The following is a 26,919-nucleotide window of genomic DNA, read 5'->3' on the forward strand; positions in this document are numbered from 1 at the left end:
ACTCCAACTTAGCTCACTTAATACTAAGAATCAAACTTCGAAATGGAATTGTTTTATGTTTTAATTGCGCAAGGGAAGGGAAACCAGGAGAGGTTAAAAGACTTGTCCAAGGTCATCCAGCTAGTTAGGGACAGCCCCAGGACTGAAAATTGGGTCTGCTGATTGACAATGCATATTTTTATATGTGTAGTTTGAAAAGCCTGGGGAAGTAGGCTTGAGCTAGATGATGGATGTTTGTGAATACCTCATTAAGCTGTTTGAATTAAATCCTGTGGGTAACATGGACTAAAACTTTGAATTTCTCCAAAATATCTAACAAGCAAATTGCCAAACTATGAACTAATTCTTTCCTTTTTTTTTTTTTTTTTTTTTTTTTTTTTGAGGTAGAGTCTCACTCTGTTGCCCAGGCTGGAGTGCAGTGGTACGATCTCAGCTGACTGCAAGCTCCGCCTCACTATGGGCTAATTATTTCTTATTGTACATACCCGCTTTTTAATGTTTTTTACCCCCCATTGTTTTCCATTACACTCCTCTGTCCTGGTTTCTGTCTTCTCTCTTTGAATACTCTTCCTCATTTTCTCTTCCATCCCTGGCCTTTTAACTTTAAATGTTCTGCCTCTCTTGTGCTTCCCTTGGTTTCCATCTAGTCCCATGGTATTTCATTTCATATGAATTTGGGTAAAAATTGGTATACAAGATGGCAACTTTATTTTCTATAATTATATATCGTTTTGTTTTGAACCCCTGTTTGTGCTGGTAGCAGAAAATGGTAGTGGTAGTCAGGATCAATTATATCGGTCTCTTTCGGTCTAAAAGTTTCTTTCCCATCCCAAGGGTTCTTTTCTCCATGTCCTCTTCCGAAGATGGCAACAGAGTACAGGAGAAAGCTTAAGCATCCCCATGTTGATGAGAGAGGGGCAGGGGCTCTGGTCTTCTTCTATTGGCCCCTGTTGAACTTAGATGACATGAACCCTGTGATTTTGGGATGCTGACCTCTGTCCTTATTAAACGTTTATGGCATCTGTAACTCATGGCCTCTTTTATCATCATGGTTTAAACCCAAGGAATTACCCACGATGCCCCAACTCTCACCTTGGGGTTACTATTTTTGATCCTCTGAGGCTTGATTGTGACTTTCTTGGCATTCTTAGTTTAAGCAGCCTACTCTGTGGCCCTCAGTGCAGTGATGGCCAAGTGAACTCACCTGCCAGCCCCAGAGCTGTCTTCTACATTGGCACAAGACACATGGGGGCTTTGGATTCCCATCCACACCACACACAGCCCATGGGGAACTCACAGGCACTAGGGGACCCCATCTCAGCCCCATCAGCTCCAGTGCCTTCTTCATCCTTTTCTATTCTTCTATCCCAGGTGCCTACAATTCAATTATTCATTCAACAAGTATTTACTGAGTGCCTAATAGATGTCAGGCACTATGTGTACAAAGTATACCACAGTGAGCAAAATAGACAAGGCCTCTGCTCTCATGGGCCTTATGTATATAGTGTCATGATGATCAGGAAGCTTCTTCAAAGCTCCCAGTCATTTCTGTCTGTGCCCCAGTTTCACCCTCAAACTTTCCGTGTATCTCCATCAGCAGCCCAACTCTAATCCCAAGGTTCACATCTGCTGGTGTGGATGTGAGAAGGAAAAACAAGGAGGCTTGCACTTGCTCTTTCATTTTCTCTTCCTTCTATCAGGCTCTTATTTTGAGCTCCAGAAGAAATTTCCAGTTCCCACCTTTCTGCCAGAAGCTACCCTTGCATCTATTATATCCTTCTTTTTCTCCAGGTATTCTTTTCCCCTATCTTCTCCTAGGTCTATAAATCTCAGCCTCATAAACTGGTCTTAATAGTAGAAGAAAAGAGCTCTGGAGAAGTGCACAAAATTTTCTGCAAAGGCAAGATATGTTGGGATGTGTTTCACAACATAATTTCCACACCCATTTCCTGGAGATCACCAAAGCTGCCTGTCTGATCTCAGTCTCTCTCTGTGTCAGACCTATATTTTGAACTGAACATTCACCTGCTTGTCTAACAGGTACTTATGCTCGGCAAGTCCACAGTGAATGGATTCTCCTCCCTTCATCAGCCATGTTCTGTCTCCTCATATCACCTTAATTGTAACCTTGACAGCTTCAATTCACTGTCTCTGAAATCCTGTATTCATTTTGTTAGCAAGCTCTACTAATTCTGTCTTTGAAATGTCTGACAAATCCATCTTATCCTTTCAGTTCTCATTCTCATTATCTTGCATTGGATCATTGCAAGATCCAACTTTCTTGTCTCTAGTTTTTTCCTTACCTCTACCAAGTGATTCAGTCAGTATATCACCTCTGCACTGTCCACTAGAGGCCATTAAGGAATGTGTGTACTGGGGATGGGGTGGTATAATTGTTGTTTATCACTGTTAGCAGCCAGGGATGCTGATATGTCATATACATTGACAGTCCTGCACAAAATGTGTGAAACAGAACCAGCAGTAGATACATATTCAGATATTTATTGCAAGGAACTGGCTTACATGATTGTGGGGACTGACGAGGCAAATGCAAAATCCATAGGAATGGTTGGCAGGAGGAGCAGGCTGGAAATCTTCGTCATGGGCTGAAGCTGTTGTCCACAGGCTGAATCTCTTCCTCATCTCAGAGATGCCTCAGCTCCACTTTGGAGACCTGCCACCTGATTAAATCAGTTCCATCCAGATTATCAGGGATCATCTCCCTCCCTTAGCCATCCTCCACATTCCTACCCAAACTATTTTCCAAAAAAAACATATCTGATCTTGGTAAATTGTTTCATGCTTATGACAATAAGTAAATGCTTATGTAGTGAGTCCTAAAAATTTTCTCTAAGCTTTTGGTGAATCTAAAAAAAGATTCCTATGATAATTTGATATTGCCAAAGAGTCAAAATATGGCATACATAAGTGTCATCTTAAATTCTATCTACTTTGGAGGAGCAGGCTGGTAGAGCAATTATTAGCAAATATTATTTTTTAAATTCACAAACCATTCATAACTTCACTTCTTTGTTATAAAATTCTTATTGTAGTTTTCTCATCTATGATTTTTAGCAGACATTGACAGATACTGATATTTTTCATAAATTCTCAGATGTCTTTAAAGTTGACCATATAAGAATTGAACAGGCATGTAAGCATCTAGATTCTCATTTTTTTAATGCAAATTAAAAAAATGTTCTGTTTATTTATCTGGGTTGCTTTATTTTTATTATACCATATGTCATTTACAATTGCTGAGCACACCACTAAAGGCATGTGTCTGCAATCCTCTGCTGGGAGATTAAATTAAGCCACGTAGAAAATGATTTGTTTTTAAAGGACAATATTTTTGTGAACATCTTTGCTTTTATTGTCTGGTTAATTGTTGACTGAATTTCTCCCCAGGCTGTGAAAATGCTACAAGTAATGATGTAGGAAGAGAAATATCAGGAAAAATCATGACTTGTTTTGGAAATGTTCTATGCTCATTATGTTATATGAAAATAAAGCAATGTCTTATAGGCTTCCTCACAAATACAGACACAATTCTCACATCCACACTACGATTCTTTTTTATTGACATATAATTTACATGTAGTAAAATGTACACATCTTTAGGTGCCTAGTTCAGTGGCTTTTGGCACATGTGTAACCTCCACCCCAAACAAGAGTCAGAACATTTATCTCACCTCAGAATGTTCCCTTAAGCCTCTTTCTATACAATTCTCTGCCCCAGGACGAAGACTGGTGATTTCCGTCACTATAAATTACTTTGCCTGTTGTTTGACTTCATTTAAATCAAACACATGTTCTCTTTAGTGGCTGGCTTTTTTTCCATGACAAAATATCTATGAGATTCACCCACGTGGTGTGTATTAGTAATTTGTTCATATTGCTAGGCAGTGTTAAATTATATGACTACACCATAATTTGTTTATCTGTCCTCCTATTGATGAACACATATGTTTTCTCCAGATTTGGAATTTCTTAACACTGTTGAAAACATATTTACAAAAAGACCCATACAAAAATGTTTATAACTTTTTTCTCTTAGATAAAGACCTAGAAATAGAGTTTCAGGGTTATAGGTAGTTGTATGTTTAACTGTTAAAGAAAACACCAAATAGTTCTTCAAAATTGTACTGTTTAACACTTTCAGAAGCAGTATATGAGAGTTCCAGGCGTTCCACATCCTTGCCAATATTTGGTATTGTCAGTCTTTCCGATTTTAGCCTTTGCGGTGTAATGATACTTCTTTCTGGTTTTAGTTTGCATTTTCCTGATGATCAATGAGGTTGAGCACATTTATGTTTGATTTTTAGCTATTTATATATCTTTGTGTATGTGTATGTGTTAAATATCTGTTCAAATCTTTCGCCTGTGATTTTGTTGGATTACTTGTCTGTTTTTGTTGATTTGTAGGAGTTCTTTATATATGCCAGATAACGAGCCTATTGTCAAACATATGTATTGCAAACATTTTGTATAGTCTGTGGCTTGCCTGTTTTTTTTAATTAATGGCATTTTTTTGATAAACAGAAAATTTTAATTTTGATAAAGACTTATTCATGTAATTGTTTGTGGTTGTCAGTGTTTTTTGCCTCTTTGTAATGAAATTGTTACCTAGCCCAAGGTTGCAAAAATTGGATTCTTTATATTTTTGTAAGTGTTTTAGACCTATGATCCCTTTTGATTTAATTTTATGTATAGAATAATGAGGAGATTGACTTTTTTTTTTTTTTGGGCCATTTGGGTATCCAGTTTTTCCAGCATCACTTCTTTAAATGTCTAGTCTTTTCCCATGGATTTTGCTAAGCATCTTTATGAAAATTGCCTGACAATATATATGTAGATCTATTTACTTTTTTCTTTTTTGTTTATAGATATTTTTAAATTTTAAATTTTAAATCTTTAATTATTTTGGGTACATAATAGTTGTACATATTTATGGTGTACATGTGAAATTTTGATACAAGAATAAAATGTTTAATGATCAAATCAGGGTAATTGGGTATCAACCACCTCCAACATTTATCATTTGTTTGTGTTAGAAACATTCCAATTGCATTCATTTAGTTATTTTAAAATATACAATAAATTATTGTTAGCTATAGCCACCCTATTTTGCTACCAAACACTAAATCTTATTCCTTTTATCTTACTGTATTTTTGTACCCAACCGTTCCTTTTTTATCCCCCCTCTCCTCTCCTCTTCCCAGCCTCTGGTAACCATTATTCCACTCTTTATCTCCATGAATTCGATATTTTTTAGCTCCCACGTATAAGTAGGAACATTTTATATTTCTCTTTCTGTGCCTGGCTTATTTCACTTAACATAATGTCCTTCAGTTCCATCAATGTTGTTGAAAATGACAAGAGTTCATTCTTTTTTATGACTGAAAAATTTCCCATTTCTTTATCAATTCGTCTGTTGATGGGTACTTAGGTCGATTCCAAATCTTGGCCATTGTGAATAGTGCTATAATAAAAATGAGCATGCAGATATCTCTTCAACATACTTATTTCTTTTCTTGTGTATAAATACCTAGCAATGGGATTGCTGGAGCATATGGTATTTCTATTTTTAGTTTTTAAAGGAAACTCCATACTATTCATTATAGTGGTTGTACTAATTTACATTCCCACCAACAGTCTGCAAGGGTTCCCCTTTCTTGCAGATCTATTTATGAACTCTATTCTGTACCATGGATTATATATCTCTTCTTAGACCAATACCACACCATTTTGATTTTTGTAGCTTTTAAAAAATGTTTTAATTTTAATTGGCAAAAAATTATATATATTGTATACAACATGATGTTTTGAATATATATACATTGTGGAATGGCTCAACTGAGTTAATTAACATATGCATTACCACACATATGCATTACCACATAACATATGCATTACCACACAGTATAATTTTTGTGGTGAGAACACTTAAAATCCAATCTCAGTATTTTTCAAGAATACAATATATTGTTATTAAGTATAGTCATCATACTGTGCAATAGATCTCTTGAACTTATCCTCCCATCTAACCAAAACTCTGTATCTTTTGATATTGTGGCTTTTTAATAAGTCTCAAAACAAGCCCTGTAAGTCCTCCAACTTTGTTGTTCTTTGTCAAATTTGATTTGGGTATTCTAGGTCTGTTGTATTTCCTTATTAATTTTAGAATAAGTTTGTCAATTTCTTCAAGAAATCATACCTACAATTTTTATTTTTACCCCTTGTTTTAACATGGAGAATCTTGGCAACATTTCAAAAAATCAATCTTTTATTTTACTTATTTAACAAAATTTATTAAGCATTTATTCTTTCCTGGGACCTATTCTAGTATTCTCCTGATACAGTAGTGAACCAAACAGCCACAGACTCCCTCCTTCATAGTGAGGGAAGACAAATAATAGATAAATAAAACTACATTTAAGTGCTATGAACAAAAATAAAAGAAGGCAAGGTAATAGAAAGTGATTGTAGACACAGGGAGACAGGCTATTTTAAATAGGGATGTCAGTGAAGGGCTTTATAATTACATGACATTTGGGCAGAGACCTGAATACAGTTGACCTTTAAACAGTGTGGGTTTGAACTGCATGAATCCACTTACACATGAATTTTCTTCTGCCTTTGGCACTCCTGAGACAGCTAAACCAACCCCTCCTCTTCCTCTTCCTCGTCTTCAGCCTACCCAATGTGAAGATGACAAAGATGAAGACCTTTATGATGATCCACTTCCACTTAATGAATAGTAAATATAGTTTCTCTTCTTTGTGATTTTCTTAATAACAAGCTAGAGAAAAGAAAATGTTATTAAGAAAATCACAAGGAAGATAAACTATATTTACCATATGACATATCAAGTATTTATTAATTGTTTATGTTATTGGTAAGCTTCTAGTAAGCAGTAGGCTATTAGTAGTTAAGTTTTTAGAAAGTTAAAAGTTATACATAGATTTTTGACTGCATGGAGGGTTGGTGCCCCTCACCCCCATGTTGTTCAAGGGTCAACTGTACATTAAAGGGATGAGCTCTGCAAATATCTGAAGGTACAACATTGGTAGCAGAAGGAGTAGCGTGCCCAAAGATCCTGAGGTAGGAGTGAGCCTGCCAAACTCGGGGAACAGCAAGGAGGCCTGTGTGTCTGGAGTGCGGTGAAGCAGGGAGAGACAGTTGGACATGCGGGTGCCATAGTCCCTGGCATGCACTTGAGTGATATGAGTTCTGAGCAAGCCAAGGCGGCCCCACTAGGCTTTAAAATGATATAGCTGGCCGCTGAATAGGAATAAACCAATGAGAGCCAAGAATGAAATCAGGGAAATTGGTTAAGAAGAGATTGCAGTGGGCCAAACAAAAGACAATGGTGACTCTTTTTCTTGACTTTTAATTCTTTCTCTACTGGCAATTAATCAGTTTGGAATTTTGACAACATGTGCAAAATGTGCAGTTTAACAAGAACTAGACCTTTCCTTATGTAACTCTGTGTTAAAAATGAAACAGTCAATGAGGTTCTAATTTGTGTGTTTCATTCCTGTTGATAACCACTCATTTCTAATTCCATACTCTTTAATTCTTTAAGCATTGGTAAATTTCAGTGGCATTGTTTTTTTGAGAAACAAAAAATTTCTTAAAACTTGCCCACTTGATTGTTCTCTGTACATTGTCCCTTCCCTTCCCTTCCCCTCCCTCCCCTCCCCTCCCCTCCCCTCCCCTCCCCTCCCCTCCCTCCCCTCCCTCCCCTCCCCCCCTCCCCTCCCCTCCCTCCCCTCCCCTCCCTCCCCTCCCCTCCCTTCCCTTCTCTTTCTTTTTTCAGATACAGTCTCACTCTGTCACCCAGTATGGAGTGCAGTGGTGTGATCTTGGCTCACTGCAACCTCCACCTCCCATGTTCAAGCGATTCTCCTGCCTCAGCCTCCTCAATAGCTGGGATTATAGACACCCACCATCATGCCTGTCTAATTTTTATATTTTTAGTAGAGACGGGGTTTCACTATTTGGCCGGGCTGGTCTCAAACTCCTGACCTCAAATGATCGGTCCACTTTTGGCCTCCCAAAGTGCTGGGATTACAGGCATGAGCTACCATGCTTGGCCCATTGTTTCCTTTTTTCTTTTTTTTTCTTGAGACAGAGTCTTGCTCTGTTGCCCAGGCTGGAGTGCAGTAGTATGATCTCAGCTCACTGCAACCTCCGCCTCCCAGGTTTAAGCAATTCTCATACTTCAGCCTTGCAAGTACCTGGGAGTACAGGTGCCCACCACCGTGTCTGGCTAATTTTTGTATTTTTAGTAGAGACCAGGTTTCACCTTGTTGGCCAGGCTGGTCTCAAACTCCTGACCTCAGGTGATCTGTCTGCCTCAGCCTCCTGAAGTGCTAGGATTACAGGTGTGAACCACCACGCCCGGCCCCCATTGTTTCTTTTAAATGTTAAATAGAATTACCTGATCTGGCCTCATTTGAAATGCTTTTAAATATATTGGTATATATATTTAGTTCTATTGGCATGTTAGTCTGCTGTCTCAGAAAAACATGGTGGTCAGTATTGTTGTGATGGACCAGATCTTCTGTATTCTTAACAAATGATAATTTCAGATTATGACATTGTTTTTCTTCTCCTCTTTGTTAGTATTATTCCTTCTAGAAAACCTGCATTTGAGTTAAAAGTGATAGAAAATCCATTCATTTCTGATACAGTACTAGGTTAGTTATGGGATAACAGTGAAACATTTTTAACCATAGTAAATTTGATACTGGATTTTTAGATTGAATTGTAATGACCAATTTATTCCCTAATGTTTTTAATTTAATCACAGCTCATTAACATGTAATAGTGCTTTTAAGAAGTTCTAATTAAGATCGTATCATAATAATGAGATCATAACTATGTCATGACAGTAAAATTTTTAGCTTTGTGTAAATATTTAAGAAGTTCAAAATAAATAAGTTCCAACCTATAGAGACTATATTTTCTTTATTATATAATCCATATAAATTAGTTATTTTTAGGGTCCCAAAACACCAGTTTTTCTGGTTTAAATTTAACTATTGCTGTCTTAACTATATGTGGAGAATGGGAGAAGGGAAATTCTTCAAGATTCCCTGATGAAAATAGATGATGTTACCATCCAAACCATTTTGGGAAAGCTGGACACAGCGGTGTGCCTCTGTATTTCTAGCTACTCAGAAGACCGAAGCAGGATGATCCCTTAAACCCAGAAGTTCGAGAACAGCCTGGGCAACATAGTGAGAACCTATTTCTAAAAAACAAACAAAAGCTAACTTTCAGGATCAAAGATTAAAGATTTCCATCTACCACTGGGTGGGGGGTGGGACCAGGCTCCAGGCTTGTTTCATCAGCCCACCTCTCCGGTGTGGCAAAGCCAAGTCTTCCATAGGGAGGCCTGGAGAAAAGGTTCCTATCTCACCACTACAATGAGCAGTTCACTCAGCTATGGTCTAGTCCACAAGGTTCCTTTCAATCATCTGAACACACTGGCTGATTTTTAAAAATATAACTTAAAATGTAGGGACTAAGTTGATTTACAATAGTGTGCAGTCAATGGACTGTCTCCTAGTTTGAATTTTCTTTGTGCAATCATCCATGAAAAGCATAGAGTGCGGTGCCACTGATAAAAGATCACCTCAGCTGGATGAATTTATAGCACCTGGTAGCACTAAATTGAGATATTTAAGGGTACAGTTTATTAACAAAACATATGGAAGAAACTGGGTAAAAATATACCTAATAGAATATGAATGTTTCAGAACACAAAGAAATAGCACATTTTTTAGAGTTCTAAAGTAAAGCATCTATAGGATATAGCTGGTGTTATGCTTTATATTTATTTCTTGATTTTCTTTCTCTCCTAAAACTAACATTCTGGCAATTTTAAAAATTGCACTGATTTTAATAAAATAGATGCCCTTAATTTTCCTACTGTAGCAGTTAATTTGGGTAATGTCAGTCTGTTACTGTTAGAATTGCTATTCAACTGAAAATGTATTATGATCTGCTGCACACATAAAAACATTACATTATAATGCGCAAAACCGAGCTAAACATAATTGTGCCTATACTAGCGTGGTGACAGGAAGCATCTTCTATAATGGTGCTGATTTCCATGTCAGTGATAATTTTATTGTCTGATTTGCATTGTATTCTCCTTGCTGCCGTATTGATATCCAGAATGTGTCTATCCATTCCTAGGATAGATGCATGCAGATGCCAAAAAAATCTAGTTAACTCCCTCTCCTACTCCTTGAAAAATCTTAGTAATTAGAAAGTGAAAAAGATGATAGCAGCCAAATTCTGTCTCCAAAAACTTTGTCTTTTTTCTTGCCTAAATCCCTTTAATAGGTTAATGTACTTGCTGGATGTGTCTTCTGAGGACAGCTTAATGGCTCAACTATTTATTGAGCCTTTGCTATGTGTAAGGCATTGTGCAAAGCACTAAAGGATTTAAAACGGACTAAAGTGCCCCCAGTTCTTCAAGGAACAATTTTATAAAGAGTTGGATACTCAAATACTCACAGTGAAAAACTCCAGAAATCACAGTAGGGAAAATGTGTGGCATATGGTTTATGGCAAGGTCAAAAATTATATCAATTTTGTTTTGAAGCAAAAACTGCTGCAAGGGATTGTTATAGAAATATATATATATTTTTTTTTTTGAGACAGAGTCTTGCTCTGTCGCCCAGGCTGGAGTGCAGTGGCACAATCTCGGCTCACTGCAAGCTCCGCCTCCTGGGTTCATGCCATTCTCTTCCTTCAGCCTCCCGAGTAGCTGGGACTACAGGCACCCACCACTGTGCCCGGCTAATTTTTTTGTATTTTTTAGTAGAGACAGGGTTTCACTGTGTTAGCCAGGATGGTCTTGATCTCCTGACCTCGTGATCCACCTGCCTCAGCCTCCCAAAGTGCTGGGATTACAGGCATGAGCCACCATGCCCGACCTAGAAATATAAATTTTAAACCCAAACTATCCATCTATATTATCATATTTTTATGCATACAGAGTCTGAAAAAGCATCTCTCTCAGATTGCAAATTCCCCTGTATCAGAATTCATGCAAACAGTCGATTACCCATGGATGAAATTTTGGCAGTTACAAGTGACTATTGATTTATGACCCAATTGGTTCTTGGGTTTTGATTGCCAGTGCAGCGTCCTTAAGTCTCGAATTGCCTTTTTCAGCGGGGACTCCAGCTTCTCCTGACTCTTCATTTGTTCAAAGAAAAATGTTTTCCTCTGATGTTTTATCCATGCCTGTTCTTAAGAGAAACAAAGCCTTTGTTAAAGTTTTACTAGTTTTAGAGATATTCGAATTCCAGCATCTTAATTGCATCGACAGAATAAAAAGTTTTCTCAATTCAAAAATTCTCCTTCATCTTTTTTCAACCGTGGTAACGTTGACACATCTTGGGTGTAAAGTCCTTAAAAGGTTGCAGATGGCAGCTGTGGTCTTCAGGATAGGGTAGAAGATGATTTACTTAGAATAAAAAAGGTCATAAGAATTTCGGCCTTGAATTGGGTTTTTACTTCTACGTAAATTTCTAATGACTTCAGTTGAGGATAGTTAGAGGAAGAAGGGTTTTGTGGTTTGGGACCAAGAAAAGAGGTAGGCATGGAAGAAGTTGAGTTGGTTTTGCAATAAAGTTTTGAGCCCTAGAAAGAGCTCCTGGATTTAGTATCAGGGGTTGAGTGTGGCAGAGCTGAGGCTGGACTTAGAAGCCCCATACTAGCCTTAGGCATTGGAAAAATTTCTGAGTAGCATATATCTTTTGCCAGAGAGAGGCCAAAGCATTTCTCATCTCAGGTTGTAAGTTAGCCAACCAGGGTGGACCTCAGAAGCAGAAATTAACAACTCAGAGTCATAAAACAGCCTTTGAACATTGGATGTACTAATTATGGAAAATCAAAGTTAAAATACTCCTTCACCTGCAAATTAACTTCAACAAAACAAGGAGCTTGGTGAAACTTTGAAGAATCACTGAAAAGAATCTCAGGGAAAAGAAAGAATAAACAGCAATTGATCAGACAGTTTGCAATGCACAAATATTTTTTATATTTTAAAAATCTTTTCATCTTACCTATAGAACATAAATATATGAAAGCTTTTAGAGGTTTACTTCTGATTCTAGTTATCCCTAAGACCTTAGGTTTTCTTCATCCTCAAATTCTATTATTATGGAGTTTTTAGAAACCTGTGCCTTGGAGCCGTGTCATTTTACTGTAGGAAAAAAATAAAAAACACATAAATCTGAAATAAATAAGTCTGTCTCTCAAATGAGCATCATTGGAGCCTTTTTAGTCAAGAAGTGCTAGGTAATTTGTGACTAAATCATCTTGGACACAATTCATAGAGGGAATTCTTTCCCCTTCAATAAATGCACCTTTTTCTTTCTTCTCACACTCTCTGCCTATTATCCTTTCCTCCATCACAGCCTTTCTTTGTCTTTTTGTCTACCTGATCTGTAGCTTTACTTTGCCAGCACTGTTTAGCCCCATGGCCTAAAAAGGCTCTTCACACTTGCTGCAAATAGTCCCATACAATGAACATCTTAGGAGTTGCTTGGGTAAAGAAACAAGTGGTACTTTTTTTACTGATTCGTAGTCATGCCTTCCGCACAGTCTTTTTCTTAGAAAAATGAAAACTTCCAGCATCAGTGTCATTAATTAATTAATTTTTATTGACCCTTGAGACATAATTTTTGCAGTTTCTAATAGTATTATTTAGGGAAATGTGGAATTACACAACCAGATTGATGACTTTGTAGTGCTATCATAATGGAAATGCATCCCTCCGTTTTGGAGGATTCAGGAGGACCCTGTGGCTAGTTCTGCAAAGAGTGTTCAAGCCAGGCAGTAGTGTAGAGTCCCAAGTGGTTTGTAAGTTCTGTTCTCTGTAGCTCTTCTTTTTTTGGAAGACCTTACCTCTCACTCTCCACGACCTGGCTTTGTCTGCTACTAACTTTCCTGAAGTTTTGAAGAGAATAATCCTTACTTATTTGCTGTGGTACTGAGAGGATTTGATAGCAAATACTTTTGAAAAAACTTAAAGGAGAGAAATTTCTCCTAAATTAATATAGTCTATTTCTTAGAAGTACATATTTCCCCCCCACTGGGTTGTATGGGCCTTTTCTACTGAGCACTCTTGCCACTTGCATCCTTTTTGATCCAATGTAGCTTATAGACCTGCATCTTTTTGTATTTATGGACTGAATAGATTCTGTAACAGGTGTATAGGTGGAACTACTGATGCTTCTTCTGCATCAAACATTTATATTGATATATGAAGCAGTTAATATATGTTCTAACAAGATTTAGGTCATATAGAAGGAAGGATGGAGAAAGAGGCTATGAAAAACTGAATTTCTCTTTCCAGGAGACCTTTGAGAAGGCAAGTTTGAGTAGCAGCAGCAGTGGAGCAGCCAGCCTGAAAAGTGAACTTTCAGAAAGCGCAGACCTGCCCCCTGAAGGCTTCCAGGCCTCCTATGGTAAAGACGAAGACAGGGCCTGTGACGAAATCCTGTCAGATGATAACTTCAACCTGGAAAATACTGAGAAAGGTATTGCTAGTGGCAGTGTGTCAACATGAATGTATTCTGGACTCCTTCCTGTTTCAAGACTCATTTGCTTTTTTATTGTTTTTATTAATGTACAGATACATATTCAGAGGTAGATGATGAATTGGACATTTCGGATAACTCCAGCAGCTCCAGTTCAAGCCCTCTGAAAGAATCTACATTCAGTAAGCTTTCTTTTATCAATTTGCTATTTGTGGGATTCCGGAAAACAGTGGTTTGGAAATCATACTTGAGTCAAACAAATATCACCATATACATAACCCAGTGGTTTGTTTTTCAGGTGCAGTGCTAATTAGGACAGATGTGTCTGTCTCTCTGACAGAGCCCAAAGGTTAGCCAGCACAGTGGTTTTATATTTTCTCAGCTTCCAAATGAATAGTTTTATTATTTCTACCAGCAATTGCAGGTTCTAACTAGAGAGTCAAGATATCTAACTTGGAGATAGCCAAATAACCGTAGGAGTAATGGACATGACCTTTTATGAGCCTGCTGGTTAGATGAATTCAAAGCCTGTAGAAGAAATTGGTCTTGGTATAGACTAATTTTTGTACAATTTTATTTATATAAATCTAAAGGGATGTGTTACATTTAAAACAATAAAATAAAAGAAATTTTTTTAGAGTTATAAAAAATATGACATATAAATTCAGTCCATAATGTTAATCTTGACTCTTAATTTAAAAACAGTAAAGAAAATAGTCATACTGGGATATAGGAAAGAAAAGGAAAAGGTATATTTAGATAAAATTTAAAGATTATAAAGAGAGATAGAATCAAATACATGGAGCAAACCTGAAACTTAAAGAGAAGTTAAAATAGAAAATGAAGAGAAACAATTTTTTTAAAAAAGAGTAAGTTGATAAAATATTAAAAACCATAGATAGAAATATTCTGAAATAAATTAAGTGAAAATAATTCTCTCTCCTCAGTGACTATACTATGAAAATCTCATAAAAGAACATTTAAAATAGCTTCTCTAAGGATCAAAGTAGAACCCTAAGGATATAGCTACATTCTTTGTCCTTTCCAAACTTAATTGGTCCATCGAAATGATGACTAGATGTTCCAGATTTTCTGGGACAACCCCAGTTTTCAATATTCTGTCCTATTTTCTCTGTAAATCACTGCCTTCTAGGTGTAATTTGTGATTGGGAAAACATGAAGCTCATATGGGAAAAAATATTTATGCATATAAACATATATAACAAATTCCAGAAGAAGTTTATTACTGACTGTTTTGAGATAAGTTCAGTGTTCTATATACCTGGCAGCAATAGTGGGAGGGTTAGTAGGGAGGTAGGAAAGAGATACTTGACCCTTAAATTTGCATATGGTAACTTGGCAAGGATGGTTATGACATTTTATTGCATGACATTTTATTGTGTTTTGTTAGATATTAATAACAGGGTTGTTTTTGTTTATTTAGCACATTTGCTTTAGAAAAAAAGCCCTTAAACCTGACAAATAAATAACAATTTATAACATATTTTAGCTCATGCTTTCCTAATCGAAGACAATTTTTACAGTATGTACAATTGCTCAGGTAACAGAAATTCAGCATTGTTTTTTGTTGTTGTTATTGTGGTTTGCCATGAATAAAGCCATGTTTGTTTCTTGAATGTTGTTTGACTGCTTTCATGATACAATGGCAACAGAATTCAGTTGTGACAGACTTAGTATGGCTTGCAAAGCCTAGAATATTTCCTACCTACTGTTTACAGAGATAAGTTTGACTTTAGAACAATATGAGAGTGTTTATAGACAAAGCCGTTCATGGAATATATATATGTTCTTTATTATTTTGAATTTTATAAAAAACTTATTTAAAATTTTTTTGATATATAATATTTGTACCTATTTATGGATACTTGTGATATTTTGATATATGCATAGAATGTGTAGTCATTAAATTACACATTGTATGGGTAATTCAGATATTGATCACCTCAAATATTTATCATTTATTTGTGTTGGAAACATTTCAAATCTCCCCTTCTAGCTGTTTTTAAATATTTAAACATTTTCTTTATCCATTCATCTGCTGATGGGTACTTAGTTTGATTTCATATCCTGGTTGTTGTGAGTAGTGCTGCAATAAACACGAGAGTGGAGATATCTTTTTGATATATTAACTTCCCTTCTTTTGGATATATACCAGTAGTGGGATTGCTGGATCATATAGAAGTTCTATTTTTAGTTTTCTGAAGAGAACCTTTATTTATTTATTTATTTTAAGCTTTTTTGTTTGTTTGTTTGTTTTTTTTTTTGAGACAGAGTCTCGCTCTGTCACCAGGCTGGAGTGCAGTGGCACCATCTTAGCTCACTTCAACCTCCGCCTCCTGGGTTCAAGCGATTCTCCTGCCTTAGCCTCCCGAGTAGCTGGGACTACAGGCATGCTCCACTACACCCAGCTAATTTTCGTACTTTTTAGTAGGGACGGGGTTTTATGTTGGCCAGGAAGGTCTCGCTCTCTTGACCTCATGATTCATCTACCTCGGCCTCACAAAGTGCTGGGATTACAGTTGTGAGCCACCACACCCGGCCGAGAACCTTTATACTGTTTTCCATAATGGCTACACTAATTTACAGTCCCACCAACAGTGTATGAGTTCCCTTTTCTCTGCATCTTCACCAGCATTTGTTGTTCAGTATTGTTTTATTAAAACATAAAAAATAAAAGATTTGCAGAGGAAATAATGTAAAGTTATTTCTATTTTCTCGTCTCAGACATTTTAAAGAGAAGTTTTAGTGCTTCAGGAGGAGAAAGACAATCCCAAACAAGGTAGGTACAAATTGAGCTCCTAGAAATACTTTTTGATTTTGCAGAGCTGTTATTGATGGCTGAATTGAAACCTGATAGCCAGAAGTTTCCATGTGCCTGCGGAAATAGGAGTTAGAGCTTACTTGCCCAGAACCGTTTATAGTTCACCAAGTAGCATACTGAAACAGGTACTGATCTTGGACCTGGGTCTTAGTCTAGCTCTGCCTTTTTCTAGCTTTGTGACCTTGAGCAAATCAGTTAGCGTCTCTGAGCTCAAGGGTGGGCCAGCGGGGTAGGGCAGCTGTGCTCCATGAGGTCATCTGGAGCCCTGGTCTTATATCTTGTTCTTCCATATCCCCAGGATATAGATTTCATCTTTTTGGCCAATATGACTTATAAGACCACTTCCTACCTCCAAGCCAGCAAGAAGAACAAAGGGGAAGTAGAGACACCCCTCTTCCTTTTAAGGATATGACCCAGATGTTATGCTCATCACTTTTGTTCACATACCATTGGCCAGAACTTCCTCATATGACCACAGCTAGTTGCAAGCGGGCGTGGAATACGTTTGAGAGACTGTCTTTTAAAAGCAAAGCAAAATTCTTATTTTGGGACAGCTAGCTGTGTCAGTCAGTGACAGTTGTTTCTTAGAGTAGGAACTGAAACAAAACTATTAGATTGAGCCTTCTGCAAGTTCTCCTGACCTTCATGAGAGCCCCTTCACTGGCACTGGGTGAGATTAGAGGGAGCAGAAACTTGATTACAATGTTCCAGAGGCAGAGATAGGAGGCATTTAAGAAGTTGAGAAATGAGCTGGGAGAATGAGCTGGTGGGGAATGTTTGATGGAAAAGGACCTCCTAGAATCAGGGTGAACTCAGGGCATTTGGGACAGAGGAAGGAGAAGAGACCAATGGAGAAGAGAAATTAGAGAGGAAAAGAGATAACTGACAGCATACAGTTGCATCATAGACCAGAGCCAGAGGAGTGGGCCTGGAAAAGATGAGTGGCAATGCCTTCTTTGTGTCTGGAGAAAGGGAGGTGAAGATAAAATTAAGCTAGAGAAATAGAGAAAGGCAGATTAAGGAAGAATATAATTTATGGTTTCTGTATATTATTATTATTGAGATAGAATCTCACTCTGTCGCCCAGGCTGGAGTGCAGTGGCGTGATCTCAGCTCACTGCAACCTCTGCCTTCCAGGTTCAAGTGATTCTCCTGCCTCCGCCTCCCAAGTAGCTGAGATTACAGGTACCTGCCACCATACCTGGCTAATTTTTGTATTTTTAGGAGAGATTGGGTTTCACCATGTTGGCCAGGCTGGTATCGAACTCGTGACCTCAGGTGATCCACCCACCTTAGCCTCCCAAAGTGCTGGGATTACAGGCATTCGCCACTGTGCCCAGCCAGTTTCTATGTATTTGTTGATATTCTAGGCCAATATTCTAGACAGCTGAGAGGACTGTCTAGATTTGAGGAGTATATTCAGCTAGGAGCAGCCAGTGTTGAGATGAGAACTGGGCAGAGAATGGTGGAAGGACTGCCAGACTGCTCTGAGGCTGGGGCACCTGTTGAGGTTGGGCCACATATAAGTGGTGATGCCAGGCAGGGCTCTTCAGAGCTGTGGGATGACCCCCACTCAGGAGGTGGCAGCATCTGTGTGACAAAAGGCTAAGGCTGCGATGTGCTATAGCAGGCAGGGCTTTTTGGATACAAGCAAAGGAGCCTGACTTTAGCTAACTTATGTGACAGGGGGTTCTTTAGAAGTCATTGTGGGGCTTGTGTAATTTAGACTCTGGAGGATCAAGCTTGGGAAGGCATAGGAGCCAGTTCAGTCCCTGAAGTCTATAAAGGAGACATTTTTGGGAGGCTTACAAGGGCACAAGAACTCTGGGATAAATGAACTCCCAGCTTGTTTATTCCATTCTCATGTCACCTTTCTTAGGATTCAAAATCCTGAGAGAGAGAGAGCCAGATTGGCCTGGCTGGGATCAGGTTCCTGTTTACTGCCTTGAGGAGAGCTGAGATCCTTGACTAGTCCATCAGGGGTGCTTGCTGAAGGGAGCAGGTGTTAGTGCTGGGCAGCCTCAATGGAACCACCTGGATCTACCTCTGGGTTTGAGGGTGCTGGGAATCGCATAACATAAATGAAGTTCAGAAGAACCTGCTCAGCAAATTCCTGGGGGATTCAGTTAGGTGACAAAGGAAGGTTCCTATGGACAAATCCTTTTCTTGTTTAGTCAAAGATGCATCACTGATACATTTATCTTCAAATGAAGATCAGGAGGAGTTAGGGTGGAGCCTTTTAATTTCCTAACTTTTTTTCCAGTGTTTCTGGGAATAAAAACCCAAGGAAAACTTATCAACAAGGTGTATGATCTATCAGAAAGGTATTCGAGAAAACCCTGTAAGACCTCATGACGTTCTTTAGTGGGCCAAAGTGCAGAGGAGTCATGGTCAGAAGTAATGGGGAGGGCAGCGGAAGGAAAAGTACTCCAAAATGCCAAAGAGAACCACAATGGGTGTTTGTGGGGACTGGAGATCTGAGTTAGAAGATCTTCCAAAGGATCTTTAGGGCTTGCTAGTACCCAACATTCCCCTGACTTTCTATTGCTAACAAAGCAAGTATTTTAGTTCAAAAGTAAATTACGATATATGATGTACTCCCAATTAAGTGAGCTTTATATTAAAATGAAAATTTCCAATCAGATGAATGTAGGTATCTTGGCCCTGTCAAAAATAATTCTACTATTTTTTTGAAAGGATCCATGGAAAATTGTCTTATTTGCAGAAATCCAGTTGATGTCCACCCCTTCAAAAACAAACAAAAACCCCATATGGTCCAAATCTTTTAGAGCTTGAGATGGCTTTTAAAAAGCTAGTCATTAACTAAATACTTTATAACAAATTGGATAGGCTAGAATCAGCAGAAAGGCAAGGTTTAATCTGAAGATCATTGAAACAGGGGTATAGAACAAGCTTTAACTTGGGGTTATGACCAAGTCAACAGATGGATATGGAAAGTGACCCATACATTGAAGTTGATGTTTTAGAAAGTATGTTCCAAGGTGAACAGGACCTGACCTAAAGCAACATTTGCAAAATTGTGCCATGAAATGTGGTAATACAGCGTGACATGCCACCAGGGAACATAGATTTGTTTAAGACAAGCTCTCTTCCTTCAGGGAGCTCACAGCAAAATGGAAAGACAAGGGCCGACTTCAGAAGAAAAGAAATGATAAAAGACAGCCTTTGATTTATGCCAAATAAGAGGAGAGAAAATTAATAACTTTTGACTCCCTCCCAGGTAATCCCTGGGGCTTCTCTGAATTAAAAGGAGACAATCCCAAAATGTATTTATAATTCTTTAAAGAACATTAAATAGAGCTAAAGTTATCTGCAATCTAATCTGTTTAGGATTTTCCTGGGTTTCTTTATTAATGTGAAATGTGAACCCATCCTGCAAAATATTTAGAAGCTAAATAAGAAGTTTGAATATAAAAGAAGATAGCAAAGCTACATAATAGAATAAAAATAAATTGAAAATCAAGCCTGTAGAGGGTTTTCTTTCTTTCTTTCTTTCTTTTTTCCTGTTCTGTGCCATGTATAAAATGGTACAACAATTTCAAGGAGACCCTAGGCAGCTCTCCCACTTGGGGACCCTTACTGACTCTTTAAAAAGGCCCAATGAGAGAAGTCACAGGGAAGTACCTACCTGTTCTGATCACAGCCTCCAAAATATAGAAGTCAGACGTGGCCTTGGCTAAATATTAATAGTACCAAGAGAAAGCTTAAGCATAAACTCATAACTTTGGTCAGATATCAGATATCAGGAGCCAGATTTAAACCAATTGCTTGCGGAAGAACTAACGTAACTCCCTAATAACTTAGTATATGCTTTTGGGCAAATGAGCCAGACAAATGGATAAAACATGAGCAAATGGAACTAGGAGGGATAGCCCCTGCCTGCTCAGAGAAGTTTTGAAGTCTCAAGGCTGGAGAATAATATTAGAACTGGAAGGCACCTGGGAATCCAAGCCATCGTCCATTGATAAAACTTTTTTTAAGGAATATAGTTAATGGCAGGATCAAGAGAGGAATAAGCCCCAATTTCTTTGAAATTTCCAACTTTAATCATTTTCAAACTTGATATGAAATCTTTTATATCTATTACTATTTGCTAGGAAGGCATTAAGAATGGGCTTGACTTTTACCAGTTTTTATGCGGGTTTCATAGGCTGACCTAGGATATACACATTGAGGATTCTAATCTAGCAAGTCATAGCATGTTATTTCAACTTATAAATAAAATACTCTGTATAGTGGAACTTGATAATGCTCACTGGGGCTTCAGCTTCTTTATCACATATTCTCAGGTCCTAGTAAAATTTAGTCATTGTTTTACGACCATCTTAAGAACCTTCATTCATTTGTTTAATTGATGGATATTTATTACTGTGTGCCAGGCCTGCGCCAAACTATGCCTAATTCATCTTTGCATTCTCCAGGGCACAGTGTATTGCACATAGGTACCAACCTACAGATACTTGTTAATTAATAGATGAATGACTGTTATCTCAGTGTAAATTCTTTATCTCATTACCAACGACTGAAATCTTGCCTACTGACAGCCTTTGCCATAGCCACAGCTTAAGGCACTTTTTTTTTTTTTTTTTTTTTGAAGGATCCTGTTGCTCTGGCAACAAGATTTCTCCACGTCTGCTTGCCTTCTGTCACCAAGGCAACAGAATATAGTTGGCAGGCTGGTTTGAGACACTGGATGTTAGTGGTATCAGAGATGCCTGTGGTTCACAACTTTTTTGATTCATCAGTGTATGCATAATTGTATTTGACAGTGTGCTCCTAAGTCTAAATCTTTTTTTTTTTTTGAGACAGAGTTTTGCTCTTTCACCCAGGCTGGAGTGCAGTAACGCCATCTCAGCTCACTGCAACCTCCGCCCGCTGGGTCCCAGCAGCGGTTCTTCTGCCCCAGCCTCCCTAGTAGCTGGGATTATAGGCTCCTGCCACCACACCCAGCTAATTTTTGTATTTTTAGTAGAGATGGGGTTTCGCCATGTTGACCAGGCTGGTCTCGAACTCCTGACTTCAGGTGATCCACCTGCCTGGGCCTCCCAAAGTGGTAGGAATGCACGCATAAGCCACCGTGCCAGGCCTAAGTCTTTATATGTAAAGATGATTGTGGATGTTTGTGACAATTCAGCATCATATTTGTGACGACTGGGAAGACCTCGTGTATTTTCAGGACCTGTGGATCTTGCCTCTTAAAAGCGGAAGTCTTGCTTATTTTTACTTGTAGCTCTTCTCCCTCCATCTTTTTCATAATCTGTATCTGGTTTTACTTTGGTTGAATAAATACTGCATGATTACTCCTTGCTAGAATCAACCTGGCCCATCTGCTAATGTCTCACTCCAGCAGTCTTAAAACAAACAAACAAACAAACAAAAAAACACATAGTAAGACCACTTTGTTTCTTTTCTGTGATAGTTCTATACTTTCCTGGTTTATTGCTCATTTGTTTCTAGCTGTTATTGGAGTAGGAGGGGATAGCCACAGGAGCATTATACTACTTTGTTGTCATGATACCAACTCTATTAACATTATAGATAAATAGGAGAACTCAAAGCTACATAATGTTGCTTATTCACACAGGACATGTTTATGAATGTCACTGCCTGAGAGAGACCTTCAGCTATAAAATGCTCATTAGCTCACATGGCGTGGTTGCAGTAGTTTCGGAAGGCATTACCTTACTGTTGTAAGCTAAGCCTCTCATTTCCTAAGGTTTAATTATTTTTGTCAATATCAAATAGCATTGATACTTTTCACAATTGAATTAAATGATGGAATACACTTATAATGTATTTGAAAATGTTTTCTTTGTTCAGATACATATTTCAAGGAATTCTTATGAGAGATGATATTCCAGGGCTGCATCTTCTTCTTGGCCAGGACTCTGCTGGCAAAATTATTATCCAAATAATTCACCTTGCTCTTGACTTAATTCAGTGAAAAGTCTATTTAAAAAATTACGACGCTAATTCCTGGATTATTCACTTTATCTCTTAGTGTTTTGGGGTGGAAGTTGTAGGCTAACACTCATTTTCAGCACTTCAGTTTCTCTTTTGCCTTATTAATTCCAGATGAGGTCACACTAGGTCTGAAGAGAGCTGGAAGGGATGGCCTTTTAGAATTCTTTCAGCCTTCTATGTTTCTGAAATTCTTCCATTAGCCTGAAGTGCTGTTGGTCAATGCCCATTTCAAAATTTTCAGAGAACACAAACTGTAATATGTTAAGCCTCTTCACCAGAAACTATTTCTGGAATGTTCTTTGTGTGAAACCACTTTGGTATATTTTCCAGCTTGTGATACGATGGTAACACCACCCTCTGTAGCCATAATGCTCTATTGGGCATAAACATTCAATGTGGTTCCGTCTAGAGGCAGACTTCCCCCAGGCTCTGCATAATTTCAATCGTTTGTCCATCTGTGAACCCAACAATTGCATAGTTAAAAGCTGTCACTTCTGGTGACAATGAGTCTGCTCTATTTTGAAATTTCAGATGACTATATTTTCTTGCGGTTAGTGATATAATTTCCAGAGAAATTGACATTTTATTTTCTGCTATCTCTATGCAATCTTGTAAATTCCAAGACTGTGGAAACTATTTATTTTTGCCATCCCATCTCCAGTGTCTAGCATGGTGGCGACACATCGTGGGCACTTAATAAATATTTCTTGAATGAATGAATGAATGTGTAATTGTTCTTTTTAAAGATTCCCTGAAGTTTATTAAAGAGGAATTTAAAATTATATAAAGGAATAGCAAAAGCGGCAGCAACTCACCATTGTCAGGGTGTTCCATGTCACATATCCCACTAGCACACATTATGCATAACATTTGTTAATATGTAAAAATGTTTGAAATGTTAGATTCTTCAGGACATCTGGAATAGTCATCTTGCAAACTCATCATGTGAGTGATTATCAGCTTTTCAAGAACATGTATAACCTGATGGATACAAGTTTGCCACAACTGGTATTTTTATTCACTTTTTAAGAGAGTGGGATTCAGGAGGTATTGCAGATTTAGCAGCTACATGGCATGAATGTAGTAAGTGTATGAAGACAATGACCAACACTTAAGGAAGGACCTGGACCACATTGTTAAGTATGGAGGCCACTGGGCACATGTGACTCTTGAGCAGCTTAAATGTGGCCAGTGCAACTGAGGGACTGAATTTTTAATTTTGTTTAATATTAATTAAGATATAAAATAATAAGATATCTCAACTTTTATATGTTGAAATAATATTTTGGATATTTTTGATTAAATAAAATAAATTTATTTCACTTTATTCTTTTTACTTTTTGGAAATGTGGCTACCAGAAAACTTAAAATTATGTTTGATGCTTACCATCGGTTTCCATTAGACAGTACTAGCCTCATCTAGAAGGGTAAGGGGCAAAGTTATTTGGAAAGCATTTGCTGGGGTATGGCATTTGTGCAGGCATATGAGGAGCTGGAACAGATGCTCTGCTCCTCAGCTCAGCCCTGGGGCTGTCCTGCCTATACATGGGCACTGCTGTCATCATGCCTCTTTTCAGACTTTCTGAGAGCAGGATCAGCTTCATTTATTTTTTTAAACATGCTCCTTATCTCAGGGTTAGGGAAAGTATATAAACTGTTAAAGGCTGGCAGGTTCCATTTACTTTTCAAGGCTCTGGAAACTTGAGCTCAGAATGGAACAGAATATATTATGAGATCAAGAGAGTGTTAGCCTGGTGAGGATCAAGAGGGAATAGAAAGGAACAGGGAAGAAACTCATAGGTGGATGCAAAGATTTTGGTATTATTCTAGTGCTTAAGTTGGGTGGTAGGTAAATGAGTGCCAATTTTGTTACACTTAATAACTTAGGTAGGTGTTGCATGCATGTATCAAAAATTCTATGACTAAAACGAAAAGGTTGGGACAAGAGAATTATCAACCATGTTTACTTGTATTTGAATTCCTATATTTATTCCTACTTAACAAATAACCTATCATGTGCCTTATACCTAGTAGATGTATTATATATTTTTGTTGGATTGCATTAAGTTTAAGAATGATTCTTACAACTTGTCAGGGCACAGATGTTTCTTATTTCATTCTAGAAAACTATTAAAAACTTGGTTCTAGGCCGGGCGTGGTGGCTCACACCTGTAATCCCAGCACTTTGGGAGGCTGAGGCAGGTGGATCATGAGGTCAGGAGATCAAGACCATCCTGGCTAACATGGTGAAACCCTGTCTCTACTAAAAATACAAGAAAATTAGCCGGGTGTGGTGGCAGGCACCTGTAGTCCCAGCTACTCAGGAGGCTGAGGCAGGAGAATGATGTGAACCTGGGAGGTGGAGGTTTCAGTGAGCTGAGATCGTGTCACTGCACTCCAGCCTGGGTGACAGAGCTAGACTCTTCTCAAAAAAAAAAAAAAAAAAAAAAATTGGTTCTAGGGTACAGTGGAAAAAACAAGGCTGAAGGTGATTTACAGATATCCCTGGTGGGGTCTAAGGCCACCTCCACAGAGTAGAAGACACTGAGACCAACTCGTAAAATGATCAAATAACCTAGAATTTTGGGGCAAGGCAAATAAGGGATGTTAATAACACTGGCAACTTTAGGAAAGATAATTATTTTCAATGCAAAAAACATTTTATAGGAAGAGGTATAAGGTTTTTTTGTTTTTTTAATAGAGCAGGAACAAATCATTGAAAATACTGTATATAACATTTTAAATCTTATATCCTTTTAGTGCAAAATCATATTTTGAGTTTAAGTGTAACAAGAAAATTATTCAGGATCCTAAAATTTAGGCTCTTAGTCATACTTAGAGCCTAAAAAACAACTGTGGTGGGACGATTCTGCCATTTGTCAGTAGAATGTCAATTGTACTGTGTGTTGCAATATATTTATTTCCCTCTTAATTAAACTCTTGAGAGCATCTTCATGGAAAATAATCTTTATTAATCTTTATAATGTAGACCATAGCAAGATGTAGGCTCTTAGTTTGTCAAATCCAAGTTGAACAAGTCATTCTAATGGCCTGTAGTTCTATTTTCAGGGACTTCACTGGAGGAACAGGATCAAGACCAAGACCAGGTAACTTAATGTTGGTAGCAATAAAATCAAACACAACTCTCTAAAATTCAATGTAATTTATGTTACAGTTTCATATCTTTCCCCCTTTTATTTCTTCAGCTTTGCTGCCTCTTGACCTGCTTCTGAAAGTGCCACCCCTCATGCTCAGGGCCCACATTAAGGAACTAGAGGCCGAGTTAGTGACAGGGTGGCAGTCCCATAGCCTTCCTGCTGTGATTCTTCGAAATCTCAAAGATCATGGTAGTACTTACTAGATCACATTGATGTTAAGCACACAGTGGGCAAATGCAGAATTATAATTGGGCCTGAGATGTCTGAACGATGCTTGGGTGGTAATTTTAATACAAAGAGCAGGAGAATTCTGCCTTGTTTGTTCACCATTATTAGTTTGGTGATTTGATGGTAACAAAATACCTTCTGTGTTCACTGTTGGTTGAAATATTATGGGCTGTTTTTTCCAAAATTTGCATTTCTGCCATGGTGGGAATGATAGCCAGTTGACCTATTGATGCTTCAAGTACATACCTACAAACAAAAAATAGTAACCATGTTTTACATAAGTATTTCTGTAAACTCTACACCTACATGATACATGTAGAATGAAGAAAGTAAGTCATATTTTTTTCTATCTCCTCTACCCTTACACAAATAATTGTCTTTTACTTATTTATGTTTCTTTTCTTTTTTTTTTTTTTTTTTGAGACAGAATCTCACTCTGTCACCCAGGCTGGAGTGCAGTGTCACGATCTCAGCTCACTGCAACCTTCACCTCCCAGGTTCAAGTGATTCTCCTGCCTCAGCCTCCGGAGTAGCTGGGATTACAGTTGCCTGCCACCATGCCTGGCTAATTTTTGTGTTTTTAATATAGTTGGGGTTTCACCATGTTGGCCAGGCTGGCCTTGAACTCTTGACCTCAGGTGATCTGTCCACAATTAAAATGACATATCACATTGTTTCCCTAATAATTGAAAAATTATAGATCCTTAAACATAAAAGTTTATAATAAAGGTTTGGGAAGAATGTGTTAATGTTTCTAATTTTTGTTAAGGAGGACCAAAGTCCATCAGTAACATTTAAATTATTAGCTAAACCTAGACAATTCAGAAAAAAGTTTGATGATTATCCTTTTATCATATGTGTGAGCGTACAACTCTTGAGCATAGAGTTCTACTTTACTATTGGTTAATTTGGGATTATTGTTTAATGCTATTTTCACTTCAGCTTCCTTGATTCACATTCTTTTGTAGAGCTAATGTGTATAGTGAATATAGGCAAACTGACTGTAATGTTAGCCCATGTCTCCACATTTATTAAATTTGCTTTGGATGAGTTATTGACAGTTTGAGGCCATTACAATGTCAGCATAGATGCCAAAAAAGATGGTTTTTATTAAGATGACTGAAACTATCAT

The 26,919-nt window shown here is 37.8% G+C and overlaps 1 protein-coding gene across 17 annotated transcripts in view; it reads left to right on the top strand.

Moving 5' to 3' along the window:
* NEK10 (NIMA related kinase 10) overlaps positions 1-26,919 on the top strand; it is a 264,785-nt gene that overhangs the window by 180,501 nt on the left and 57,365 nt on the right. For 9 of the 17 annotated variants that reach the window (XM_054479800.2, XM_054479795.2, XM_054479799.2 and 6 more), the window contains 5 exons: positions 13,391-13,574; positions 13,670-13,756; positions 16,320-16,374; positions 25,471-25,508; positions 25,608-25,748. In XM_054479800.2, the coding sequence (XP_054335775.1) occupies positions 13,391-13,574; positions 13,670-13,756; positions 16,320-16,374; positions 25,471-25,508; positions 25,608-25,748 (505 nt within the window). Of the gene's footprint in view, positions 1-13,390; positions 13,575-13,669; positions 13,757-16,319; positions 16,375-25,458; positions 25,509-25,607; positions 25,749-26,919 lie in introns of all 17 variants that reach the window. The other 8 variants (XM_054479803.2, XM_054479806.2, XM_054479807.2 and 5 more) reach the window with 3 other exon arrangements.

Source organism: Pongo pygmaeus, chromosome 2, assembly GCF_028885625.2.
Source record: "Pongo pygmaeus isolate AG05252 chromosome 2, NHGRI_mPonPyg2-v2.0_pri, whole genome shotgun sequence".
Lineage (NCBI taxonomy): Eukaryota > Metazoa > Chordata > Mammalia > Primates > Hominidae > Pongo > Pongo pygmaeus.